Source organism: Hyperoodon ampullatus, assembly GCF_949752795.1.
Source record: "Hyperoodon ampullatus genome assembly, chromosome: 14".
Classification (NCBI taxonomy): domain Eukaryota; kingdom Metazoa; phylum Chordata; class Mammalia; order Artiodactyla; family Ziphiidae; genus Hyperoodon; species Hyperoodon ampullatus.
In genome coordinates this window covers 12,587,516-12,611,203 of record NC_136927.1, presented here as the reverse complement: position 1 = coordinate 12,611,203, position 23,688 = coordinate 12,587,516, and the positions used below count along the sequence as shown (strand labels likewise).

The 23,688-nt window shown below is 40.8% G+C and overlaps 1 protein-coding gene across 1 annotated transcript in view; it reads right to left on the bottom strand.

Annotated features, from left to right (window-relative positions):
• Positions 1-7,407: 7,407 nt before the first annotated feature.
• PAK5 (p21 (RAC1) activated kinase 5) overlaps positions 7,408-23,688 on the bottom strand; it is a gene marked incomplete at both ends in the record, with an annotated part of 94,779 nt that continues 78,498 nt past the window's right edge. Inside the window, 3 exons of the mRNA XM_079718826.1 lie at positions 7,408-7,563; positions 9,662-9,796; positions 12,157-12,282. Coding sequence (XP_079574952.1) covers positions 7,408-7,563; positions 9,662-9,796; positions 12,157-12,282 — 417 coding nt within the window. The remainder of the gene's footprint in view (positions 7,564-9,661; positions 9,797-12,156; positions 12,283-23,688) is intronic.

Below are 23,688 nucleotides of genomic sequence, written 5' to 3'. Positions count from 1 at the left end.
TCTTGATAACTATCAGCCAGTTGCTCTCCTATTATCCATTTGTTTGCTGCTCTGGCAACCTCAGTCTTTCCCTGCATGCCTTCTTCTCAGTGTCTGCCTGGTCAGTGAGGAACAAGCCCTGATTCCTCATGAAAGTTGCCTGTTGTACAAGAAAAAAGAGACGCCTTTGGTGCCAGCACAGTCAGACAACCCCCACCCCACCCACGTGTCCTCCACCCTTCTGTCATCTGTGATCATCTCACCCCCACGCCCCAGACATGACAAGCCCTTTCCCTTTTAGCATCTCATGTATTTTTAGGAAACTTCCTATTTATCTGGAACCATCCAAGGATCTGGGGAGAAACAGACACTTAGATGTATCCCCTTTAGAAAACATTTTTAGGCTTTCTGAGTTGTACTTCTGAAATCTTTACTTAATTTAATCTACTTTTACAAAAGTAAATTCGTATTATTTAAAAATTTTGCTTTCACAAGACAGGACTCATTACTATTTTTGGAATTGTCATTCATTCATTCAACAAACAGTTTTTGAGCACCTACTGAGTGCAGGCTCAGTGCTGGGTGTACAGTAGTAAATGACAACTGGGAGTCTATAGGGGGAGAACAGACAAGAAAACACACACGCATGCATGCGTGTACACACACACACACACACACACACACACAGGTCATTCTAAACAGAACAAAGTACCCTGGCGCTTTAACAAAGTGTTGCCATGTGGCTACGTCCCTGTGTCTAAGCTAATTAAATCTTTCTAGAATCCAAATTTCTTAATTCTCAAAATTAAGAGGGATTTTTTTTCCACCTGTGATATGCAGTATGTATAAAACGCCTTATTACTACATCTGTTATTGTTATTATTAATCACGGCATCTTTATTTAGCAGTCCTAAAATTAGGTCTCAAGTTCAGCCTAATTTCTATGAACCTCGCCTTATTTTTCTTAGCCCTTTTTTATCTTCATCATCAACTAAGCAGAATAAAAGGGGGCCTCCTGATGAGGGCAGAGCCAGTGGTCTATGGGTGGACAAGGCAAAGTGTCCAGAGGGATGACTCATGTTCATTGCCATTGTCCTGCATTTCACAGAGGCTCCTGCAGCAGGAACAAGCTGTGGGGTGGCTCGTCTATTTGCATTGTTTCCTGAGCTCAGAGATGGGAAAGAAAACAAACAGATAATCCACAGATGCTCAATTACCCCTTTAACTGTCATTTTTCTTTTTTACTGGAGTTTTAAACACAAACGCCTCTGGGCACAAAAGGATGTTGTGTCTGGTTGCTGCTCTGCTGGCCTGGAAAAGCCAGGCTGGATGAACCATATGCATGTTTCTTTGGGGGAAGGAGGAGTTTGATTTCAATTCTGAGCGTGGTTCTTCTCAGGGTTCCCCCATTTTTGGCAAATAGCTCCCAGTGAAGCTGCCTCAGAGAACAGGGAAGTCTGTTCCCCACCCCAAGAAAGCCCTCTAAACTATAACCACTCTTTTCTCACCAATTCTAATGTTTCCATTAACAAAGACTTGTCAAAGCCACATGGATGGGGGAGACAACAGAGATATGAGAATGGAGAAGTGGGAGGAAGATGGAAGGAATGACCTGCAGCGTCTGGTGGAGGTAGCAGGCAGTGAGTGCCCTGGGGTTGTTTACAGGGGAGGGTAGTCCAAACCAGCACTGGGCACAAACACCTCCCTGGAACAAACACCCAAGCAACCTGAAACAGATAGACACAGTTTTCAATGTGGGTCTCAAAGTGCAGTTTGCAAGCAACCTGTATCAGAATCATCTCAGGGGGTCGTTGAAAAATGTCAGTTCTAGGGCATCAACCCAATGATTGAGAATCTCTATGGTGAGACCCTAGAATTGATATTCTGACTACTTGTTCTCTCCAGATAATTCTGATTTAGCAGTATGACAACTTCTGGTTAAAAAAGCCTTTGCTATCAGCCTACCTGCAACATTAGCCAAATTACTGGGCTTCTCTGTGTTCATTTTCTCATCTGAAAATGGAGTTCACTGTCCTCTCCTTGCAAAGTTATTTGAGGATGTATGATAGTACATTTAAGTCCCTAGCACAGCGCCTGACACACTGGAAATGCTCTATAAGAGGTATTACTAATGATATTTTTCTAGCATCCTTATTAAAATGTGTGTTCACATTTTACCTGCCATACATGTACATGAAAGACCCAAAAAGACTAATGCAGGGTTTGTTTGTTTGTTTGTTTAATCTGGCATCCAGTTTTCTGTGTCAGTTTATTTTGAATTCAGAGTATGTTTCTATGCAAGGATTCTCTCCATCCCCAGCCCAGTGAACTGCTTAGGAGGTTGTCAGTTTGAGGGTGTTGGGGAGATGGTTGGAGTGCATGAATTTGGATGAGAAAAAACTACATCTTCAGTTTTACTCACCTCAAATGAAAGGTAGCATCTCCTTCAATTATGAACATAGGCACCAAACCACTGTAGTATAAGCAGGACCTAGGTATAGGTCATCAGTAGAAATTACCATATTATATTTGTTGCAGATACCTCCAAAAGTCATTTATATTCCTAATTGGAAATTATGGCAGTTATTAGACCCATCACAGATCTTGTTATTTAGTGCGTTATAACCATAACATTAAAATATATATTTTGATAACTATGCTTTGATTGGTTTCCTTTGTAAGCCTATGTATTTTACTTTATGCATTTTAAAACATTTTTCTGAGGACTCCATAGGCATCAGACAGCCAAGAGGGTCCAGGGTGCAAAATTAAGCTAAGAACTCCAGGGCCGATGGCTACTTCAATTGTCATTTAAACTGGCGGAACCTGTCAGGTTGTCTTCTGGGGAAGGTCACAAAGGCTTATGTGACAAATGAGATATTTGTTAGCACCGATCTTGTGTTTATAGACCCTGGTCTCGTGCTGGGGACACATCAGTGAATGAAATAGGTAAGAATCCCTGCCCTCATGGAACAGAACTGTGTGTGTGTGTGTGTGTGTGTGTGTGTGGTGTATTCAGGTATCATGATTCATGTGTTGTCATTGAACAAGTTGTTGGGGACTTGGTTAGGCTCAGTTAAGGTGGACCATATGTGACCCTGAAGTCCTTTCTAGCTTTAATGTTTTTTCAAAATGCTACCAATGATGATGAGGCATAATTATCAAAGCAGTTGCTGTGTGGGCAAAGCTTTCAGGATAAGGAATCCCTTTGCTTTTAAAACAGTATATTTTGATTCAGAAATCAGGAACCCTCAGACTTTGTCAAGTTCCCTTTTTATCCTTCATCAGATCTATTTATGTAGGAGACATTGCTGGGGCCCCACCCATGTTCCCTCGGTCCTTCCTGGAGCTCGTTTGCTGGCAGTTTCTGTACATGCCCACAGCTCCCCGTGTCTCCCTCCCTCTTAGCTGGAGGGAACAAACTTTGCCCACCTACAGGGCAAGATGGATGTTCTGGGAGATGATGCCCTAAATGGAGCAACTCTCTACAAACCAGGGATAGGAGATGGTGGATAAATACCCCAGCCATTTCACTGCTAGAAGGATGATTCTGGAGCATCTCTCCCAGAAGGTCTGCAGTGGGACTGAGCCCCAGGCACCCATAGTGGTGACCCATTCATTAATACACACCTTTTTTTTCAAATTTCTGTCACTCTTGGTCTCATGTCTCTACTCTGCCATGTTGAATGAGCTTCCTGGGATCATCTTCCAGGAAGGACTTGTGTGTCTGTCTTAGGTTCTCCATTTGGCAGAACCCACACTAAGGTCATCTATTCACTTAACTCAAAATGCACACATTTCAAGGCTTAAGTTGATGGGTTTACTCTACAATTTGGATTTGTACTATATTGTGTCACTTTCACAGAACTGCTCTTGCTTGTACATTTTGTAGCTGCTTCAGACCAAATCAATCATTTCTCTGCCTCGAATCTCATTACCGTTTCTTTGATGACACAGGGACATTCACTCAATCAGTTTGTCCAACGAGTCTGAACTCATTGAGTTGATAACTTCATGGAATGATTTTATTTTTCTAGTAATTGCTACTGAGTGTGTTCGTCCCAGTGGGTAATGGGGACACAACCATAACTCAGACTGATTCTATCTGCCTAATCCATTAAAAAAAATCAATCTCATTCAAAATCAAAATAACTCCGCTCCCCTTTGCTTGAGCTAAACTTGTATCAGAGAGAAAGAAGTAGAGTGGATAGGCAGTGGCAGGGGACAAGGTGTGCTTTCTTATCCTCCTTTTCTTTCTTCTGAGTCCCTCCCTCAAATCATGGAGTCTCAGACTAACTCGTGGCTCAAACCTATGGGGAGCTGTGGGGAAGGGAGATTCCAGTAACCCAGCTGGCTGCAGTCAACTGCCTTGGAAATGCTGTTGAGGAAGAGGAGATGCCTGAGTTTCATTTGTGTCCACCTGAAGACTACAGCCTCTGCTTTTAGAGTGGTTGTGTTGTAGATGATATATGTGGTTTATAGAGTAAGGTTCAGCTCCTCCCCGACCCTGCCCACTGTAGAAAAGCAGCCATATTTCCCTTTGTTTTCCCCCATGGTGCATACCTCCAATGCACTCTTCAAGTTGGGCATCACCCCATTACTTAGTTAAGTGGTTGCCGTGTTTCCTGCTCTCTCTCTATGCACCATCGTAAGCAGAAGAAATTGGTGTATTCTTCTCTGCCTTCCAGTGGCTTCAGGGACCTGCCTGGGGAAGGTTGCCTTCATCTTTCTCTTCCCTGGCACACAATTACTATTATTAGGAGGTCTCATCCTGCTATCTCAGGCTGTTTCCTGAGGGTTTTCACTTTCTGAAATTTCCAGATGAGAAATGAACTCTTTATTTACCAGTATCACTCTCAACTTCATGGGATAAATGTTAATCTCTCCCTGGTCACCCAAACAGGAGGAGGGGGCCCAACACTTTTTTCCAGTCTACTGGAGAGCTTCTCTAATCCAGAATAATCTCCTTTTTATATCTTTCGTGGGTAAAAGCATTCAGATCAGTTCAGCATCTTTGGAACAGCAGAGTAGGAATCTTCAGCCATGAATCTGGCTTTCCTTGAATTTGGCCTTCCAGAATTTTTTTTTTTTTTTTCTCAATAGTGGTATCTACATCATAGTCTTACACTGCTTGTAACCTGTGGGGATGGGAATATTTATCTTTGCTTCATGTCAACATGGTATTACATTTAATTTTATAGCAACTTATTTGCATTCCCCCAGATCATAAAGACATCATTCTTGTTATTCAAGAAGCAAATTCAGGAAATTACCAGTTTCCAATAACACGATGGGAAAAAGGCAAACATTTATTTTTATTTGCAAGTGCAGTTTCTGCCAATAGTTAGTGCTCACACAACCTTTTAAGCTACAGTAACTTTTGGTAAATTCAATGAAGACTTTAAAAAAGAGGCAGTGATAAGAAAACTACAGAAAAATTTCTATTACACTGTCGAAAATGTTTGGAATCCAAAATCCATTTTCTGCAATGGTTTTTAATATTTTCTCTGGTTAAGAAGAAATTTTTTTTTCTTTCCTTTCTATTTCTACATAGTCCTGGTTAAATGAATACAATCTGTTCCATGAACTTTTAGGACTGCGATTTTCTGGATTTAGATTATTTTAATTCGTACATACTTATATTAATATTTTACATAAAACATTGATTTGTTTTGTTTTATGAAACAAAATTATAGATCCTATTTATAATGAGGCATTTCCACTTCAGGGAAAAACTGAAAATCTAATCAGTAGAAGGTCATTTTATGCCTTTTTTTTCCTTTTTAGCTTTAATAGATAATTAGCAACCTATTAATTACAAACATTCTTAATTAGGCTTAGAGCAACCAGAGCATTTTCACAATTTTAAATTCATATTTGTTACAGTATGTGAAATTAAGAAAAGCCTCTGGTTTTCCAGTTTGGTAAAAAATGGCTTTCGTTGGATGCAGAAGTAATAGAAACTAATGATGACTATGTAGCTTTTCCAGAGTCTTAAAGGCAAATCTATATTGGCCTACAGTTAACATGCAAATTCATCCAACAAGCAACACAAAATGTATTGTAGTAGTCATTCGTGTTTATCAACATTCAAGAAGATCTAGTCAGCAGCACAACTCTCCTATGTCGGAAACACAGAACATGGTCACAACTGAATTCGGGTCACACTCGGGAAAATCCCCACTTCCTAATTCATTCTCTAGAATCCAGACTTCCAGTATGATACAGAAACAATAGCGACAAAGGTAAATTACAGACAAGAGTTTGGTGTGCTAGCACACAGAGTTTTAAAAACAGTAACGAACAAAACCAAACATCTTGCCCTCTTCTCTCTTTTTTTCCCTTTGTGAGACTGGAATTCTCACAGCCTTCTTGAAACATTCAGTTTGGGGAATGGAGTCCAAATGATCCTAACACTAGGTTGTCGGATCAAGATGGCGGAGGAGTAGGATGTGGAGCTCACAGCCTCTTACAAGTACATCAAATTATCCTAGCACTAAAATTTTTCCTTGGAGGGGAAATTTGGCCCCAAGGGGACATCGTACCCCTTTAAGAGAGTACTAGGGGAAACATCCTGCTGTGCAAAAGATGGTTTGCTACTAACAGGCTTGAAGGAAAATGTGATTTTTCAGAATATTTAGCTTTCTCCCAAGGAGTACTTTTGGTGGTATACTGTGGCTCATATTTTATTGTACTGTATTATTTTGTGCTGGATAAATGGAATGTGCACCCCCATCACCATCACTCTTAAGTCTTCTTCCATTACATTAGACACTTGTTAAGATAAGAAAGATATTCTACTAAAGCTGACGGTGATTGAGAGTCATTCAGTATTCAAAGTTCCTAAAGAATTGTTGGTTCTCTGAAAGGGATAAAAAAGTAGGAAAGACTTTGTTCAAACTCTTGCTAGTAAACAGGTATTACTTCAACTGATACAATGGCTACGTGACATCAAAGTACTATAAATTATCAAAACTATTGTACAGAAAAATTACAAATTCATTGCAAAATACATTACACTGCTACCATTAAGAAAAAAGTGCTTTTTGTTATCCTTTCTATTTTTTGCCAGAAAAGTATTCTTTCAATATAGAAAATCCTGTGCATTATTACCCTGCATGTGGCTAGGATATATCATAATGGAGTTTGTACTGAGTCATTCTGATTTGCTGGATGAAAGGCTGAAAAATATAATAATGACTTATTAAAGCCGTGTTCCAAATGACCACACCAGCTGTTAGTGGAGAGACGCCTGTTTAAGACACAAGAAGATGCTCTGGTCTGCCAAACCCTGCTGGTCAACACACCGTCCCATCAATCAGCTGGTCTGGAATATACAGGTCTGTTACACGTTCTCTGGTTTCCTTGTGTTCTCCTGAATTATTCTCATGTCCTCATCTAGCTTTGTCACCTCTATGAATCCTCTGCTCAGTGATGCCTGTATTGTCTCATGAGGGGAACAATGCAAGATGGTGGACCTGCCAATTTCAAGAATGGATGTCCGAGGAGTTCCTGGGCTGTAGCTCTTTGAGAGGGCTCCCTCACCAACATCAGGTCTAGGAATCCCCGGAGCACTGAAGAAACCTGTGAAAACGCAAGATACCATCTTGAGGACTAACACAGACACCCAACCCAGTTCCCCTAAAATGGGTTCCCAGTGAATTCCCAGGAAAGTCATTCTATCAACAACTTCAAATTCCAGAATGTCAGCTTGAGGAGAAAGAGGTTATGGAAGCAAAAGCAGGAATTGCCTTTCTTAACATATGCTGTTTTCCTTACCTTCTTCAAGTCTGAAATAATAGGAGTAAATGATGGTATGCAAAGAATATTTATTAAATAAAATAATAATGGTAAAATAGTGACAGTAGCAGCTATTATGAAGTGCCTACTGTGTATAGGTGCTGGCCACACATGTTTGATGAACAGTGGTGTAAACATGGAATGAGTTTTCTTTGTGTAACCACTGAAACCATCTAGGCTTTGTGGAATCCCTTTCTTGAAGAGAAACAAACTTCTGTAAGGATATCTGACACAGACAGCATTTTTCCTTTAATTTTGTGTAATTTACTTTTTGAGGTATAGCTTATGTACATTCGAGCATATAAAAAGTTTATGTTCTACAGTAGTTTTTTTAAACATATATTTACACCTATATATTCCCCACCCTTATCAAAATATAGAACATCTCTCCCTCCAGCCCTCTTCCAATCAATACCTGTCTCCCTGTAAAGGGTCACCATTATCCTGATCTCTGATAAGATACATTTTTACCTGATTTTGTCCTTTATAGAAATGGAGTCATTGGCTGTCAGCCCTTCTCTCTCTGGCTGCTTTCACTTGACATCGTGTCTGTGAGATGTATCCCTGATGTGTGTGACAAAAGCTGTCTCCTCTGCATTGCTGTGTAGTATTCACTGCTGAATCACCCCCACATATCACTTATCCCTTTGGGAAACAACCTTGGAAGGTTTCCAGTTTTTGACCATTAGGATGAAAGTTGCTCTTGTCTGTGACTTTGAAGAACATCACACTCCTTCGTATTGGGTGTGGGACTATTTGATACCATACTATTTTAACCACTTTTTATTATTTAAACCCAGTCCAATGCAGTACAAATTTCAATCTCCTGTTCAATTCAAGCAGTCTCCCATCTTTTTGGAAGATCCACACAACCTCTATGAGTTATTCTATTGGGGCTCTTCCCTAAGGTTTAGGGGTGAGGGAAGAGGAGAAGCAACCATTACAAACTATCCCCTCACCTAAGGCAACCTCACTCCCTCTCTTATTGTCAGGAGGCGGATGGGAGGGGTCAGCATTTATAGAGCTGATCTGTGGAGACAGCACCTCTCAGCAAGCTCTGCCCCCACTGGTGGCCCCCACAGTGGCAGTTCTTTGACTTAGTATCATATGTTCTGAGCTTAGCCCTACTTGACAAACTTTGGAAAACAGGAAAGACCCTACTTGGCCCCTTAACCATGTTGCTCTTTGTCCTGCACAATCTAGCCCCTGCCTACCCTCTGACATGCCTCACCCTTTCCCCGTGCCCACTTTGCTCTGGCTGAGGGTCTTCGCACTTCTCCTCCCTCTGCCTGGGACATTTTTCTCCCAGATCTTTTTGCATAACTTACTCCTTCTTTCCAATCAAGCTCCAGTTCCTTGAAAGGGCCTCTTTCACCCCTCAACCAGAACTAGCTTCCAGCCCCCTCTCCGGCCCCTTCCATCACATCACAGTGTTCTATTCGCTTCATAGCAGGTACCACTCTCTGAAATTATTTTATTCATCCATCTGTGTGTGGTTTATTAACTGCTTCCCCAACTAGAATGCAACCTCTATGAGAGTCAGGAAATGTGGGGTTTTGAGCTGCTATATCCCGGACATTAGAACAGTCCCCAGCGTGCAATAGATTCTCAAGGAGGGAGTGCAGAGTAGAGCCAACCCCATGAAAGAGGAGCAGGTGTACCCCATTTTACAGATGAGCTTCAGAGATGGAGGGGCTGACTCACTTGCCCAAGTGAGTGAACAAGAATAGCAGAGCTCTGAATGCAAGCAACTCGAATTCCAAAGTCCATGCCCATAAACCAGGATCTACTCCCGGATGCGATATGCCAGTCTTTAAAACTACAGAGAGACAGAAAAATCGAAGAATGACGTTGAACTTCAACAACGGTTGCTGCTTCTCACCTTGTGCAGGTCCTTCACTCTTGGAGGTAAACTGTCCCGGATCCGCCGCATGGCCTGGAGGGGAGGCTCATTGAAGTAGGGGGGCTCGCCATCTATCATCTCTATCACCATGATCCCGAGAGACCAGATGTCCACCTGTTAGGCACACCACACTGATTGTCTCAGGCAAAGAGAAACTTCTGAAAGGTTGGATGTGTCAGGGACCCCAATAGATTCATATGCATTCATAAATTAATATGAGATTTGTAACCTCTCAAAATATACAATTCATATTTATAGGCTGAATTGTTAAGTGACCAAGTGTTTGCTAATGGTCTTCGTCTGCTTTTAAAATACAACTTCAACGAAGATTCTGACAATTTGATACACGTGAATGTCTTAACACTCTGAAGTTTAGAACTTTCTTCTAATCCTGTTAACTTGGGTGGTTCATGGTTTACAGAGCAGATGTGAAAACCATCCAAGGTTTTATGTTATGAACAGAGAGGAAAGTTGCATTTAAACCATAAGAAAATAAGAAAAGTTTTGGCATATTCATAACAAACTCCAAAGAGCTACATTGCACAGCACAATATATCCTGATTCTTCTATTAATTTGATTTTTAAAAATAGTGCTTTGCCCCCGTATATTTTTCCTTTGTGTTTTTTGTTTGTTTGTTTGTTTTGTTTTTTATTTTTTATTTATTTTTTTAAATTTTTTGGGGGAGTACACGGGCCTCTCACTGTTGTGGCCTCTCCTGTTGTGGAGCACAGGCTCCAGACGTGCAGGCTCAGCGGCCATGGCTCATGGGCCCAGCCGCTCCTCAGCATGTGGGATCTTCCCAGACCGGGGCACGAACCCGTGTCCCCTGCATCAGCAGGCGGACTCTCAACCGCTGTGTCATCAGGGAAGACCATTCCTTTGTGTTTTATCACTTTGAAGCAGTGTGCACAAAACCATGATCTATAAAACCATGTTCAGGGAATGGAGGGAAAGAAAGGGAGAGATAACAAGCAATCCTTTCAGGGTACAGAATGGGAAGTCAGGACAAGGAGGAGCCACAGCCGTGCTATAAATTCCCAGGCACTGTCGCCTCTCCCTCCCAGCCTCATTATACCTCTTATCAGTTATTCACACTCCTGCTCTCACCCGCACAGTGACCTTCACTGAGAATTGATGCTCTTGGGACCACAGTGAGATAAACAAGTGGAGTATTCATCCAAGGGCAAGTAAACTGGGGAAAGAGAGCAGAGTCCACCTGAACTTCTGCCACTCTCCTTTGCTCACTGGTCTGTGCCACCACCTGCAGGCTTCTCCTCTCTTAGGATCACCTTCTTCATAATGTGTGGAAACACTGTGTGCCCAGGTGAAACGAGCTCCTTGCCTCTGTGTGTATGTGTGTGTAGTGTGTGTGTGTCTCAGAGCTTCTACTCACACTATTATCCCCCTAGAAGGCTCTCCTCCACTTCTGGCCCCTCGTTTTATGTATCAAAACCTTGTCCCTTAATAGATTATGAGCAGGTATGGAAGCAATCTAAGTGTCCATCAACAGACGAATGGATAAAGAAGATGTGGTATATATACAATGGAATACTACTCAGCCATAAAAAAGAATGAAATTTTGCTATTTGAAGCAACATGGATGGACTTGGAGGGCATTGTGCTAAGGGAAACAAGTCAGACAGAGAAAGACAAATACTGTATGATATCACTTATCTGCGGAATCTAAAAACTACAACAAACTAGTGAATAAAGCAAAAAAGAAGCAGACTCATGGACACAGAGAACAAACTAATGGTTACCAGTGGGGAGAGGTAAAGGAGGAAGGGCAATACAGGGATAGAGAATTTTTTTTAAAAAGGGGAAGGTTATTATGGAATTATAGGAAATCATGTGTGTGAAACTTTAAAAAATTGTAAAGCACTGTAGAATTTAAAGAATCTTTCATTCAATAAAAAAAGATCAAAAACATTTTTTGATTAAAAACAAAAAACAATTAAAAGATAGATTATGAGTGATTATTTCCTTTTCAGAGGAAACAAACATTTTGCCATATTTTAAAATATGTTGCAATATTCGTATATGATTTTTCCTATAGCAAAACATTATTTATTATCCAAATATTAACCCCAATCCTGGGGAGCTTTCTCTGACATTCTATCCTTTGAATCATCACACCTACTCATCTGTGTGTCTCCGGCCACTTTTCAGGTTGCATTTTCTCACTTTGTGCACGCCTGGCCCTGAGGGTAAGATAATAGTTTGAGTGACTCTCTCCCACTGTCAACTTGGGACCTAAGTACACTCCTGGATCAATGTTGTGGCAATATCCCAGGGGTAGCCAGTCTCCCTTCTTCCACAACCTACTCTGTGACAAGCCTAGTGAATGGGGATCAAATGTGGAGTTAAAAGTCATCACCCTGATCTCCTGCAGTCATTAATGATCTCAGAACCCCTGCATCCCAGAGCCTAACCAGAACCTGCCACTCCCCAACAATGACCATCACTCCCTTACCTCTGTCCCATAAGGCAGCCTAGAAATCACCTCAGGTGCCATCCAGTAGGGCGTGCCAACCAGTGATTTCCTCTTTGGCACCTCTTTGGAAACTTGAGCACAGAAACCAAAGTCAGACAACTTTATCTGAAAAGGAAAGGAATGCAACAAACTAACAATTTAAAAATACTGGCTCTGACGTTTGAAGCAATGTGGACAGACCTAGAGATTATCATACTAAGTGAAGAAAGTCACAAAGAGAAGGACAGATACCGTACAATATCACTTATGTGTGGAATCTAAACTATGACACAAATGAACTTATCTTCGAAAGAGAAACAGACTCACAGACAGGGAACAGAATGGTGGTTGCCAAGGGGGAGTGGGGGTGGGAGAGGGATGGACTGGGAGTTTGGGATTAGCAGATGTGAACTCTTATATATATATGTATAACTGAATCACTTTGCTGTACACCAGAAACTAACACAACATTGTAAATCAACTATGCTTCAATAAATTAAAAAAAAATACTGGCTTCGAGATGTAGAAATATAGAAAGAGTTTCAAATTCAAAACAAAACCACCATCTCTTGTTAACAGGCCTTGAAAATACCAGAGGAGGGGCTATCAGACCCTTTTATTGGAAAGGTACAATCCATTTTAGTGAAAAAACCTCTTATGGCTCCAGCAGGATTGATTTGCAAATGTTTAACTCCTGCTGCTGATATCTTTTATAAAATTATGACACCCCAAAATTTACAATGCACCCAAAACAAATTCATTAAAATTCAAACCTACTACTTTCATTTAATGTAAGAGATGATGCTTTAGTGTAAGTAAACTGTTATTCTCAACACGAGTTTTGTACAAACTGCTGCAATTTAGGGGGTTTTTTGCACCGAAGACATTTAGATTTCTAAGTACCATGAGATGATTCAAATAACCAACCTCATTTCTATGTTTGACTTATTGCATGACCCCATTTATAAAGTATGCTGAGATATCACTTTAAGTACTGGCTCCCCTTTTCTTTTGGTTTTCCTCCTTTTCTCAGGACAATTGAAGTTGCCAACGTGAATATCAATGCAAGTGGAAATGTGGGCATAGAAACTGGGAGTGAGCAATTAATTACCAGGGGTACAAGGTGGTCATCTTAATTACCCAATATACATATATGTTATTTACATTAGAGGTCGTCAAAAAGAAAAACACCCTGAAATTTCTTGCCCAGAGCCTTTAAGAATACTCTTAAGAACATACTGCACCCTCAGGCACCCTGCCAGTTTATATATTCTAGGTGACCAGGATTCAGTTTATTTCTGGGAGGCTTGATTCTCTTCATGGTGACCTGGTCTGAACTTCAGATAGCCTTATTGAGAAGGATTGCCACTTAGGATTATTGGTGATGACAGAATACATTAAATGAAAACAAAACAAAAAATATCAATGATTCAGGCATTGGGTGGCAATGGTTCAGAATGGCCATTTGAAGTTAAAATTTCCATAGATCAAAGGTATAGTCTCTAAGGCACAAATTCTCCCTTGATTCTCTTGATACCTCTCTGAACTTTTTTCAACCTTTTTTTTCTGGCTCTATCTCTGCTGCCCACAACTTAAATACTGGGGCTTCCAGGAGTTTGGGTCCCAACTCTCACCTCTTCTCTTTTTAGGTGCTCTTGCTAGATACTCTTTTTAACTCCACATGGAGTTAATTTTTGTGAAGGGTATACGGTCTGTGTCTAGATTCAGTTTTTTGGCATGTGGATGTCCAGTTATTCCAATACCACTTGTTGAAAAGACCATTTTTGCTCCATTTTACTGCCTTTACTCCCTTGTCAAAGATCAGTTGACTCTATTTATGTGGGTCTACTTTTGGGCTCTCTATTCTGTTTCATTGGTCTATTTGTCAATTCTTTGCTAATACCACGCTGTCTCAAAAAGTCCTAAAGTTAGGTAGTGTCAGTCTTGCACTTTGTTCTTCTTCTTCAATATGTGTTGATGATTATGTTGGTCTTTTGCCTCTCCATGTAAACTTTAGAATCAATTTTGTCGATATCTACAAAATAACTCACTGAGATCTTGACTGAGATTGCATTAAATCTATAGATCAAGTTGGGAAGAAGTAACATCTTGACAATACTGAGTTCTTCCTATCCAAGGTAATACCTCTCTATTTATTTAGTTTTTTTTTTTAATTTTATTCATCTGAGTTTTGTAGTTTTCCTCATATAGATGTAGTACATATTTTGCTTGATTTATACCTAAGTATTTAGTTTGGGAGGGTGATAATGTAAATGGCATTGTGTTTTTAATTTCAAATTCCACTTGTAATGCTGGTACATAGAAAAGTGATTGACTTCTGTATATTAACTAGATATCCTACAACTGTGTTATAATCACTTATTAGCTCTAGATTTTCTTGTTGATTCTTTCAGATTTTCTGAATAGATGATCATGTCACCTGTAACCAAAGATAGTTTTATTTCTTATTTCCCAGTATGTATACCTTTTATTCCTTCTCGTGTTTTATTGCATTAACTAGTACTTCAAGTATGATGTTGCAAAGGAGTGGTGAGAGGGGATATCTTTGCCTTTTTCCTAATCTTAGTTGGAAAGCATATTCAATTCTTAAGGATATTTTAAGGCCCTGATCACTTCTCACTTCCTCCAGAATTTTTCTCAGGAGCCCATATTGATCTCTCCCCCCATCAAATTTGAGAGAATTTAGCATTCGTTTAATCTTAAACTGTTTTCTGATGCTGAGTTTTTCCCTCAGCTGGAAATGACATTGCTCAGGGGCAATAGCTCTGCCTTTTAATTATGAAGCCTTGTTGTGTTCCTTAAGAGCTGAGAAAACAGTAGATACTCAAAAAGCTCATGCTACTAGATTGATATTATCTGATATTGACATATATATATACATACATACATACATGGGACAACAGATCACATGATAGAAAACACATTGGTGCTCCTTCTGAAACCATCATTGACTTACTGAAGACAACTGTTTCTAGAATCAAAGTTGTAAGACAGATGAAATGGAGGTAATGTTTTGGAAATTATTATTTTTTTCTTTTTCCATTTCCTTGTTCATAATCTGCTCTCTAATCAGGCCAAGACTAGTGGGGTATGGTTTGGGATGGGACTCCTTCAGTTTAGATTGCACCAGATGGAATGCTAGAGAAATATGGTTTAGCAGAGAGATGATTTTTCTCAATTGCTTTGGAACATCAAGAATCAAGCCCACATGTGTCAGATCACAGAATTTCCATGTGGTATAAAGAAGAGTGCCCTGGGAATTCCCTGGCAGTCCAGTGGTTAGGATTTGGCTCCTTCACTGCTAGGGCCTGGGTTCAATCCCTGGTTGGGGAACGAAGATCCCACAAGCTGCAAGACGCAGCCAAAAAAAGAAAAGAATAATACATTAAAAAAAAAAACAGAGTGCCCTATGGCCATGGTAGCTGGTCCATAATCCTTGCTGCCCTATTGTAAAAGGCGTCTACAATTCTGAGAAGTGAAAGCCCTACAGTCCATCACTTTTAGCCAAGGATTATTTGCAGAAGAGGACAAAGAGCAGTAACTTATGTCAGGCCCCAACTCTTTATTATACACCATTTCCTACCACCCCGAGAAGATGGTGGTGTGCTTCAGAAATATCTGAGTAGCATACATCCCCACACAAACAAGGGAGAGAAGCCACATGCATCTGTGTTCAGAGGTAATATTAAAAATATTTAATAACCAGATTCATCTAGACCAATCAGAATCTAGACATAAAGTTGAGCTTTGTTCTGGAGTTATCCTGTGGGCATTACCATCCTTAATGAGGCAAGGGGCGCCCTGGTAAGGGGCTGGGGTCACAGGGGATAATACTCCAATGACTGGAAACAGTGGCTATTAACCAACAAGCATGAGAATATTGCAACATTTTAACAATGGGTATAGATACACTGGTGAATACCAGCTGCACATCAGCTTCGGCTATGCCCAACATGGCCTCCATGGAGAGATGGCACAACAGAGTGGGTGGAAATGAACTTGAGACAATGCTACTGGCTTCCATGGCCTTTGTGTGGTTTGCAGGGCTCCCGAAGCTCCTCCAAATCTCAGTGAAGGAACAGGGAAGTGCCAGGCACAAGCCTATGTTTGACATGAGAGGCAGTCTCAAGGATAGCTTTCAAGACTTGAGGAAAGAGGCTGGAGTAAAATACTGCAGAGAAGCCTCTTCCTGAAAAGACCAGCAGCTGATGGGACCAGCTAATGCTCACTGGCCACGAGTACAGGTAGCAGAAGAGGCTGTCACGCCAAGGCAGGGACCAGCGAGAAACAAGAAGATGGATCATATCTCCTTCACCCGGAGGTTCCATAACCCACATTTGTCTCCATCCTGAGGAAGATGGGGGTGGGAGGTGGAAAGAAGGAGCAGGTGGTGGCCAAACCTCAAGACTGAGGGTTTAAAGGTATCAGTTAACCTTACAATAATGTGACTGAACTCTGATAAACAATGTTTAAATTATTTAAGCAGACTAAATTTAATAGACTGAATTAAAATAGAGTTAAAAAAAATTCTAGTCAGTGGGGCTTTGTGAAGAAGTTGAGGTTAGTTTTTTTGTGTGTGTGGGGTGTGTGTGTGTGTGTGTGTGTGTGTGTGTGTGTGTGTGTGGTTATTTTCAAAGCTCAAGCCTGAGTAAGTTTTCAACCCTATGACACAGATAGTAAAGGAGGAAAAATTTTGCCAATATATTTCATTTACCCGTAAAATTAAGAAACCTGAATGATTCAGGAGGTGAATGTATCAGCATTTTGGTATTGGCAGTTTTAATTTCAATATCTCTAGTGTGGCTTTCTTTTTCCAGACATTAAAAAAAAAAAGATACCAAACCTGACAGACTAATAATTATCTCCCTGACAAAATATAAGATGAGAAATTGAAACTCAACACTTGGAAGCCAGGCCTGTTCTTCTGTTGTAGGAGTATAAGTGTTTTTGCATGATTTTTTTACTCATCCAAGTACATAAAAGAGACAATTTTCTAAAAGAACATAATTGCACACATTTGTCCAAATAAATCTGAAAGTAGATAATAAGAACTCAGGTAATGAGTATAATAAAGCATTGTAGGCAGTTATTAAAAGCAAATCACACACACAAACACACACACACAAAAGCAAATCACATAGACTTTAAGCTGAGCCTTATTTTAGGTAGGATTGTACAATGTGGGTACGTAGGAAACCACCTTTGTCTCACAAATGCAGTTAGGCTAAGAGAACTGAAGCAAGCATGTTGCCTGCCCCCTAAGAGGAGATGTAGCTGGTTCCACAGGGGCCAGACAAGGAACTAGAGCTCAGAGGTCAGACAAAGCTTCTACTTAAACCTGAGATGTTACCCATCTCAATGCATCCTGGCTAGGAGTAAGGGGCCCCACAAAAATTTGCAAGAGGAGGAGCAAAAGAGAATCTACCCACAAGATAGCTACAGGTTTAAAATAAAATGTAAAACCCTCATTTTGTAAATTGCGTATGCTCTAAAGAATTCTTGCATCTGCTCCAGGTTTTTGCTAAGGCAGAAAGATGGCTACTTTTGTGCCTGGTTCCTGGGTTCTTCATATAAGACAATGGTACTCAAGTGTGTATCATCAGCTGGAAATTGCTCAGAGATACATCCAGCCTGACTGAATCATAATCTCTGAGAGAAGGGCCCAGGAATCTGTTTTTTTGCCAAGGTCTCCAGTGGTTGTGATGCTCACTAAAATCTGAGAACTTGTTTTGAGAAGAACAATGAACCAGGGACAAAGGAACCGAGGTAATAGAAAGGGCCAGACTGATGATGGTGCTTCCAGCTGAAGACCCACTTCTTCAGCAGCCAAACCCAAGAGGAAAGGGAAGGCATCATAGAGGCTGAGCTGGAACAGCCTAGAAGCCTCAGTCAGCCCCTCTGCCACTTGGCACAGCACAGAGAGCGATAGGAATTTGCCCAAGACTATGTGACAGTTTTAGCAGTGAACTCAACCCTGGGGTGTCCTGACTTTTCATGCTGTGTTCCCTGAATTAGAAAATAACTTCTGTGGAGGAAGTGTTTGGGTGTATCTCAGAGACTACTGGAAAGGAATGAATTCAAGCAAACTATTTAATATGCCCAAGTCTCTATTTAAGAAGAGCTTCTGGGAGATAATCTTCAGGTTTTCTTCTAATTGTAAAATTCTAGCAATTTGAGAGACAACAAAATTCAAATGGCTAAAGGAGCCAGGAAAATATTGGGTTGGCCAAAATTCTGCTCAGGTTTTCCCGTAACATCTAATGGAAAAACCCAAATGAACTTCTTGGCCAACCTAATAATACCAATGAATTAAATGGGCCAGTGGAGACAATGGAAAACTAGGGACACACACGTCCCTGGTAAAGAGACACTAACTTCCAGCTGATTGTCAGGGGACCAGTAGAGAAGGTGTGGAACATTCATAGGCTCCGTCTATGGCCCCTTATTTGTCCTTTAATCCTCCCTTCAAATTCTGTGGGAGAAAGGGCACAAACATTTATTATTTATGGGTGCTATGTTAGTTTGGGGCCCCCTCCCAGAAGAAAATGCTGAGACAAGGATTCAGTGTAAGTCATGTATTGGGGAGATACAGGAAACACTAGCAGTGAAATGGGGTAGTATAACAGGGAGGGGAAGGCAGTCAGTCAAGGGTTAATCAGCAAGGAAGTTACCACCATGGGAACTAGAGCTTAATCCTGCTGAAGACATCTGGGAGACTGTGTAGAACATGTGTCTCAGAGCTATTCCATCCAAGGGCGAGAGAACTGGGGTATTATATACCAATTCCCATCACTTTTTCAGGGCTGCTCCCGGGAAGCACGAATGTTAATTTCCTGGAATTTCTAGCCTTCTTTGTGCTGGAAGAGCAGACTACAGTAGCCAGAGAAGTCCCCAGGCAAAAAGATGCAGGTGGTGGCATTTGGAGGTGGAGTTAGCGAGCACTGAAATGGGAAGATAAGGGTGGGGCTCCAGCAACATTTCCACTGTAGTGCTATTCACCCTCATCACACCACCTCCATTACTGCCATGTGTGAAGTCAGGCACAGTATTGCCAGACACTTTGATTTTTTTCAAGGGAGACAGGAATCTGAAATTTTACGTGAAATCTCCTAATTCTTAAAGTGTGGCAACTAATTTATAATAAAAAGAAAAACCATAAAGACTGTTTGTAAATTCCTCTTTTTAATAGATGCATTGGGCTTAAGAGGTCATGGGTTTGAATTCCATTTCAGCCAATGAATTTGATAAAAGTTGGTCACTCACTGCCCAGTGGCCCCTAAGTATCATCTCTTAAATGCAAGCCCCAGGCCAAGGAAAAATCGTAGAGGAATTTACTCAACCCTTAACTGCAAGGGCATGGGGACTGCCTTCACTCTGAGCATCTACTGTGTACTTGGTTTACCTCTTATGGTTTTACACTAATTACTTCATGTAATTCTTGAAACCACTCTATGACATGTTATTTATTTTCCCTTTCAAACCCCAAACACCACTCCTTAAACACCTCTGCTTAGTACAAATTAGTGACTCCCTAGATATTATTTCTATCATGGACAAAGAGTGAACGATTTCTTTTCAGTTGATAGCAAAACATTTCCCTTGTAGTCTTTGTAGAGGCCAGAAGGGAATTATCCTTTTAAACCTGAGCAATTCACTGTTTTAAAAATATATATATTTTATTTCGAAATACCATATAGGCTCATAGGAGGTTACAAAGAAATGCGCACCCAGTCCTCCCGATACGTTAGCATCTTATGCACTATAGCTCAATATCAACGCCAAGAAATTGATGTTGGTACAGTCCATAGAGCTCACTCAGATTTTATCAGTTATACATGAACTCATTTGTGTATGTAGTGTGTATGTGTGTATATGTGTGTGTACTCTACAATTTTATCACATTGTAGTCTTGCACAACCACTGTCACAAATAAAGAGACGCGACTGTACCATCACCATAAGGTGATGGTGCTACCCCTTTACAGCCACACAATTACAATCCCTAACCCCTGGAAACCACTAATATGTTGTACATCTCTATAATTATGTTATTTCACAAATGTTACATAAATGGAATTATGCAGTATGTATCCTTTTGAGGTTGACTTTTTTTTCACTCAGTATAACTTCCTTGAGGTTCATCCAAGTTCTTGCATGTGTCACTCATTCATTTATTTTTTTGTCTGGGTAGTATTCCCTGGTACATATACACCATAGTTCATTTAATCATTTACCCTCTGGAGGACATTTAGGTATTTTCTAGTTTCGGGCTATGATGACTAAAACTGCCATAAACATTTGTATGCAAGTTTATGTGTGGAAATAAGTTTCCATTTCTCTGGAATATATGCCTAAGAGTGAGATTGCTTGTAACATGGTAAGTCCATTTTCAGTTTTGAAAGGAACTGCCTAACCATTTTTCAAGAGTGGCTCTACATTTTACATTTGCACCAGCATTGTATGAATTAGTGGTGTTATTACTATTTTTCATTTTAGCCATTCTTATAGGTGTGTAACGATATCTCATAGTTTTAATTTGCATTTCTCTAAGGGCTGATGATATTGAACATCTCCTAACAGCACACCTTGTGTGACAGACAATATTTCCAAAAATGCCAACAACAATACTGTCCAGCCCATGAGATCTTCTTGACATGTGATTCAATTCTCCTCCCACTCAGGAGAATTTCATGTTCCTTCCCACTGAATCTGTGAGGGCTGTGATCATGGTAAAAGGGACACTATGTGACTTTGAGGTCATAAAAATGCCATACCTCTACCCTGTTTTCTTGGGACACTCACTCATGGAATCCAGCCTCCATGCTGTAAGGAAGGCCACATGGAAAGGCCACATGGTAGGTGTTCTGGTGGGAAGTTCCAGCTCAGCATCCAGCCAACAGTCAGCACTACGTTCCTGACATATGCCTGAGGAAGATTTCTAGATGCACCATCTAACAAGTCAGAACAGCACAGGCTGGCTGAGCCCAGCCAACTCTCAGAGTCATGTGAGAATGTGAAAATAACTTTTGACATAAGACCTAAGGTGACTGATTTGTTATTATGCTAATAAGTGAATATGTCTTCTGCACTATAGAACGCTATAAAAGCTCCAATAGATTAGTATAAATTGTACTCTCAGCCTTTTCTTGGAGTAGTCACACTCCATCTCTGTTCTCTTTTTTAAGGAAGAAAGTTTCCTTTCTCTATAGAAACTGGAGTCAATATGGCACCTTGTTCTTAAATCTGGATGAGCTCACACTGGCCAATGTGGCCGAGAGTCAGGCTCCACTCCACATGCTGTGTTTCTTCTTCCTGGAACACTCTCATCCCTGAAGGCCACAGGCCCCGCCCCTCATGTGTCTCTGCTGTCACCACCCCACTGTGGAGGAGCCTTCTCTGACTGGCACCTACAGACCGTCTACTCTCCACCCTCCACCTTCTTTACTCTACTTAAGTTAACTAATCATAGAAAACTTAGAATGTATCACCCTGCAATCTGGTGGTGATTTTATTTGTATGTTTACCTATTTGTTTATTATCACGGCCCCCTTCTCCAAATAAACTGAATGAAATTAGTGATTTTATTTTATTCATCCTTAGGACCTAGCACTGCCCTGGCACAGAATGATGTTTAGCTCGTGTTTATTGAATGAGTGAGTGAACAAACCGTTCAGACTGAAAGCACTGAGGATGTGCCAGTCCCTGTGAGCTCTGCTGGGTGCGTGGAAACTAAAGAAATGTTTGAAACGGAGATTCTGCCCTCAAGAGGACAATGAATGATCTAGCCTTTCATATACTGTGGGGAGGGGAGATCTTTAAGTAAGCTAATTAAATAATGAACTGTCTTTGTCTCACATCTGATTTTGACATCAGACAGGTACTCACAGCAAGGGTGAGCCTACACCCTCAACCTCTAAAAATAAGGAAAGAAAGCCTGGCAGAAACTGTCCTGATTTTTTTTTCCTGTAAGCTCCAGTCCCCGGAGCCAATTTGTGGACCATTTCAATGCTCTGCAGATTGTGTTCTCAGGCCATGGGACCTTGCCCTGGTGCTTTTCTGAGTCAGGCCAGGAGAAAGTTCTAGTCCTTTTCCTATAGCTCCCCTGCTCTATGGGAGATGCTGCAAAATGGCCTCATGGTCTTCCCCTCTCTGTATCCACATGCCTTTGGATGCAACTTTGCATCTTCTCCCATCAAGAGGCAGTGGTGTTTAATGGTGTTATTTCCCCACTCCTTGCATCTAGGCCCAGTTACCTCCACTACCACTGCTGAGATCCAGCTAACCACCAGGCTAATTATTGAGGCTGTCAACCCCAAACTGACCACAAATACAAGAGTGAGCTCAGCTGATGTCACGTGGAGCAGAGGTAAGCTGTCCCTAGGTCAGTGCAAAAGCCGACTCACAGAATTGTGAGCAAATAAATGGTTCTGGGTTTAAGCCACTAAGTACTGAGTGGTTTGTTGTATAGCAAAAACTGACTGATACATACTCCTGTACACTCTTAAAAAAAATTCAGCCAGAGAAATGCAGAAAGCAGGACTTAAAACTGTCCATTAAACATAATACTAAGTTGGTAAATTGTGTGTGTGTATGTTTATATATATATATATATATATATATATATATATATATATATATATATATATATATATATATTTAGGAATGGGATTATGGGTGATTTTTATTTTATTCTTTATACTTTTCTGAATTTGCTGAATTTTCCATAATAAAATTGACAATCTTTTTAAAATAAAAGAAGAAAAGCCAAAGTTCTTGGGTAGTTTCTTCTGGTTGCCCTCTGATCATTCCTGGGCAAATTCTGATGTGACGTGAACGTTTTCCACCTGACTGAGGATGCTGGGTGGTAAAAGACAGGTGCATTAAAGGGACAGCTGGCTCCATTCATCACAAGGCTATTACATCTGCTGGGAGTTTCAGGAAGATTAAAAGGGTCTAAATAGGGAAAAAAATATCTATGCTTCAAAACTCTTCCATCTAACTAAGCCTTCCTGGGAATGTCAACTCATGCCTTCCTTGGCTGTTGTATTCTATCTGCTGTGGCTGATGAGTTTCAAGTGAATCCCCTGAGCAGGCTGCAATGATGGAAAATGCAGATATCTGGGCCTGGGGATACACTAGTGTGATGGATATCTTCTGTTTGTCCTTTCAGATCTGGGAGCCCTGAGCCCTGGGAAGCCAACCTGTGTTGACCATTGATGGCTTCTGATTGGACTCAGTCAATGGGGAGCACTAGTAGGAGACTGGAAGGAAGGAGCAGAGTGAGGTTCGGGTACTTATTGGCCCAGCTCCCATACAGCAGGTTCACTATGGTCTGGTTTCCACTGAAGATCAGAGCTCCTGCCAGGTAGCCCTCTTCACACAACAATCTCTATTTCAAGATTCCAGTAACTAGTTCTGCGCCTCACCTCTTCAGTCATGGGGTAATAAGAGTGGTGTTCCATTCTAGAGACCTATGCTGGTCCTCATGACAGTTCCTTTTGGCTTTTCTACA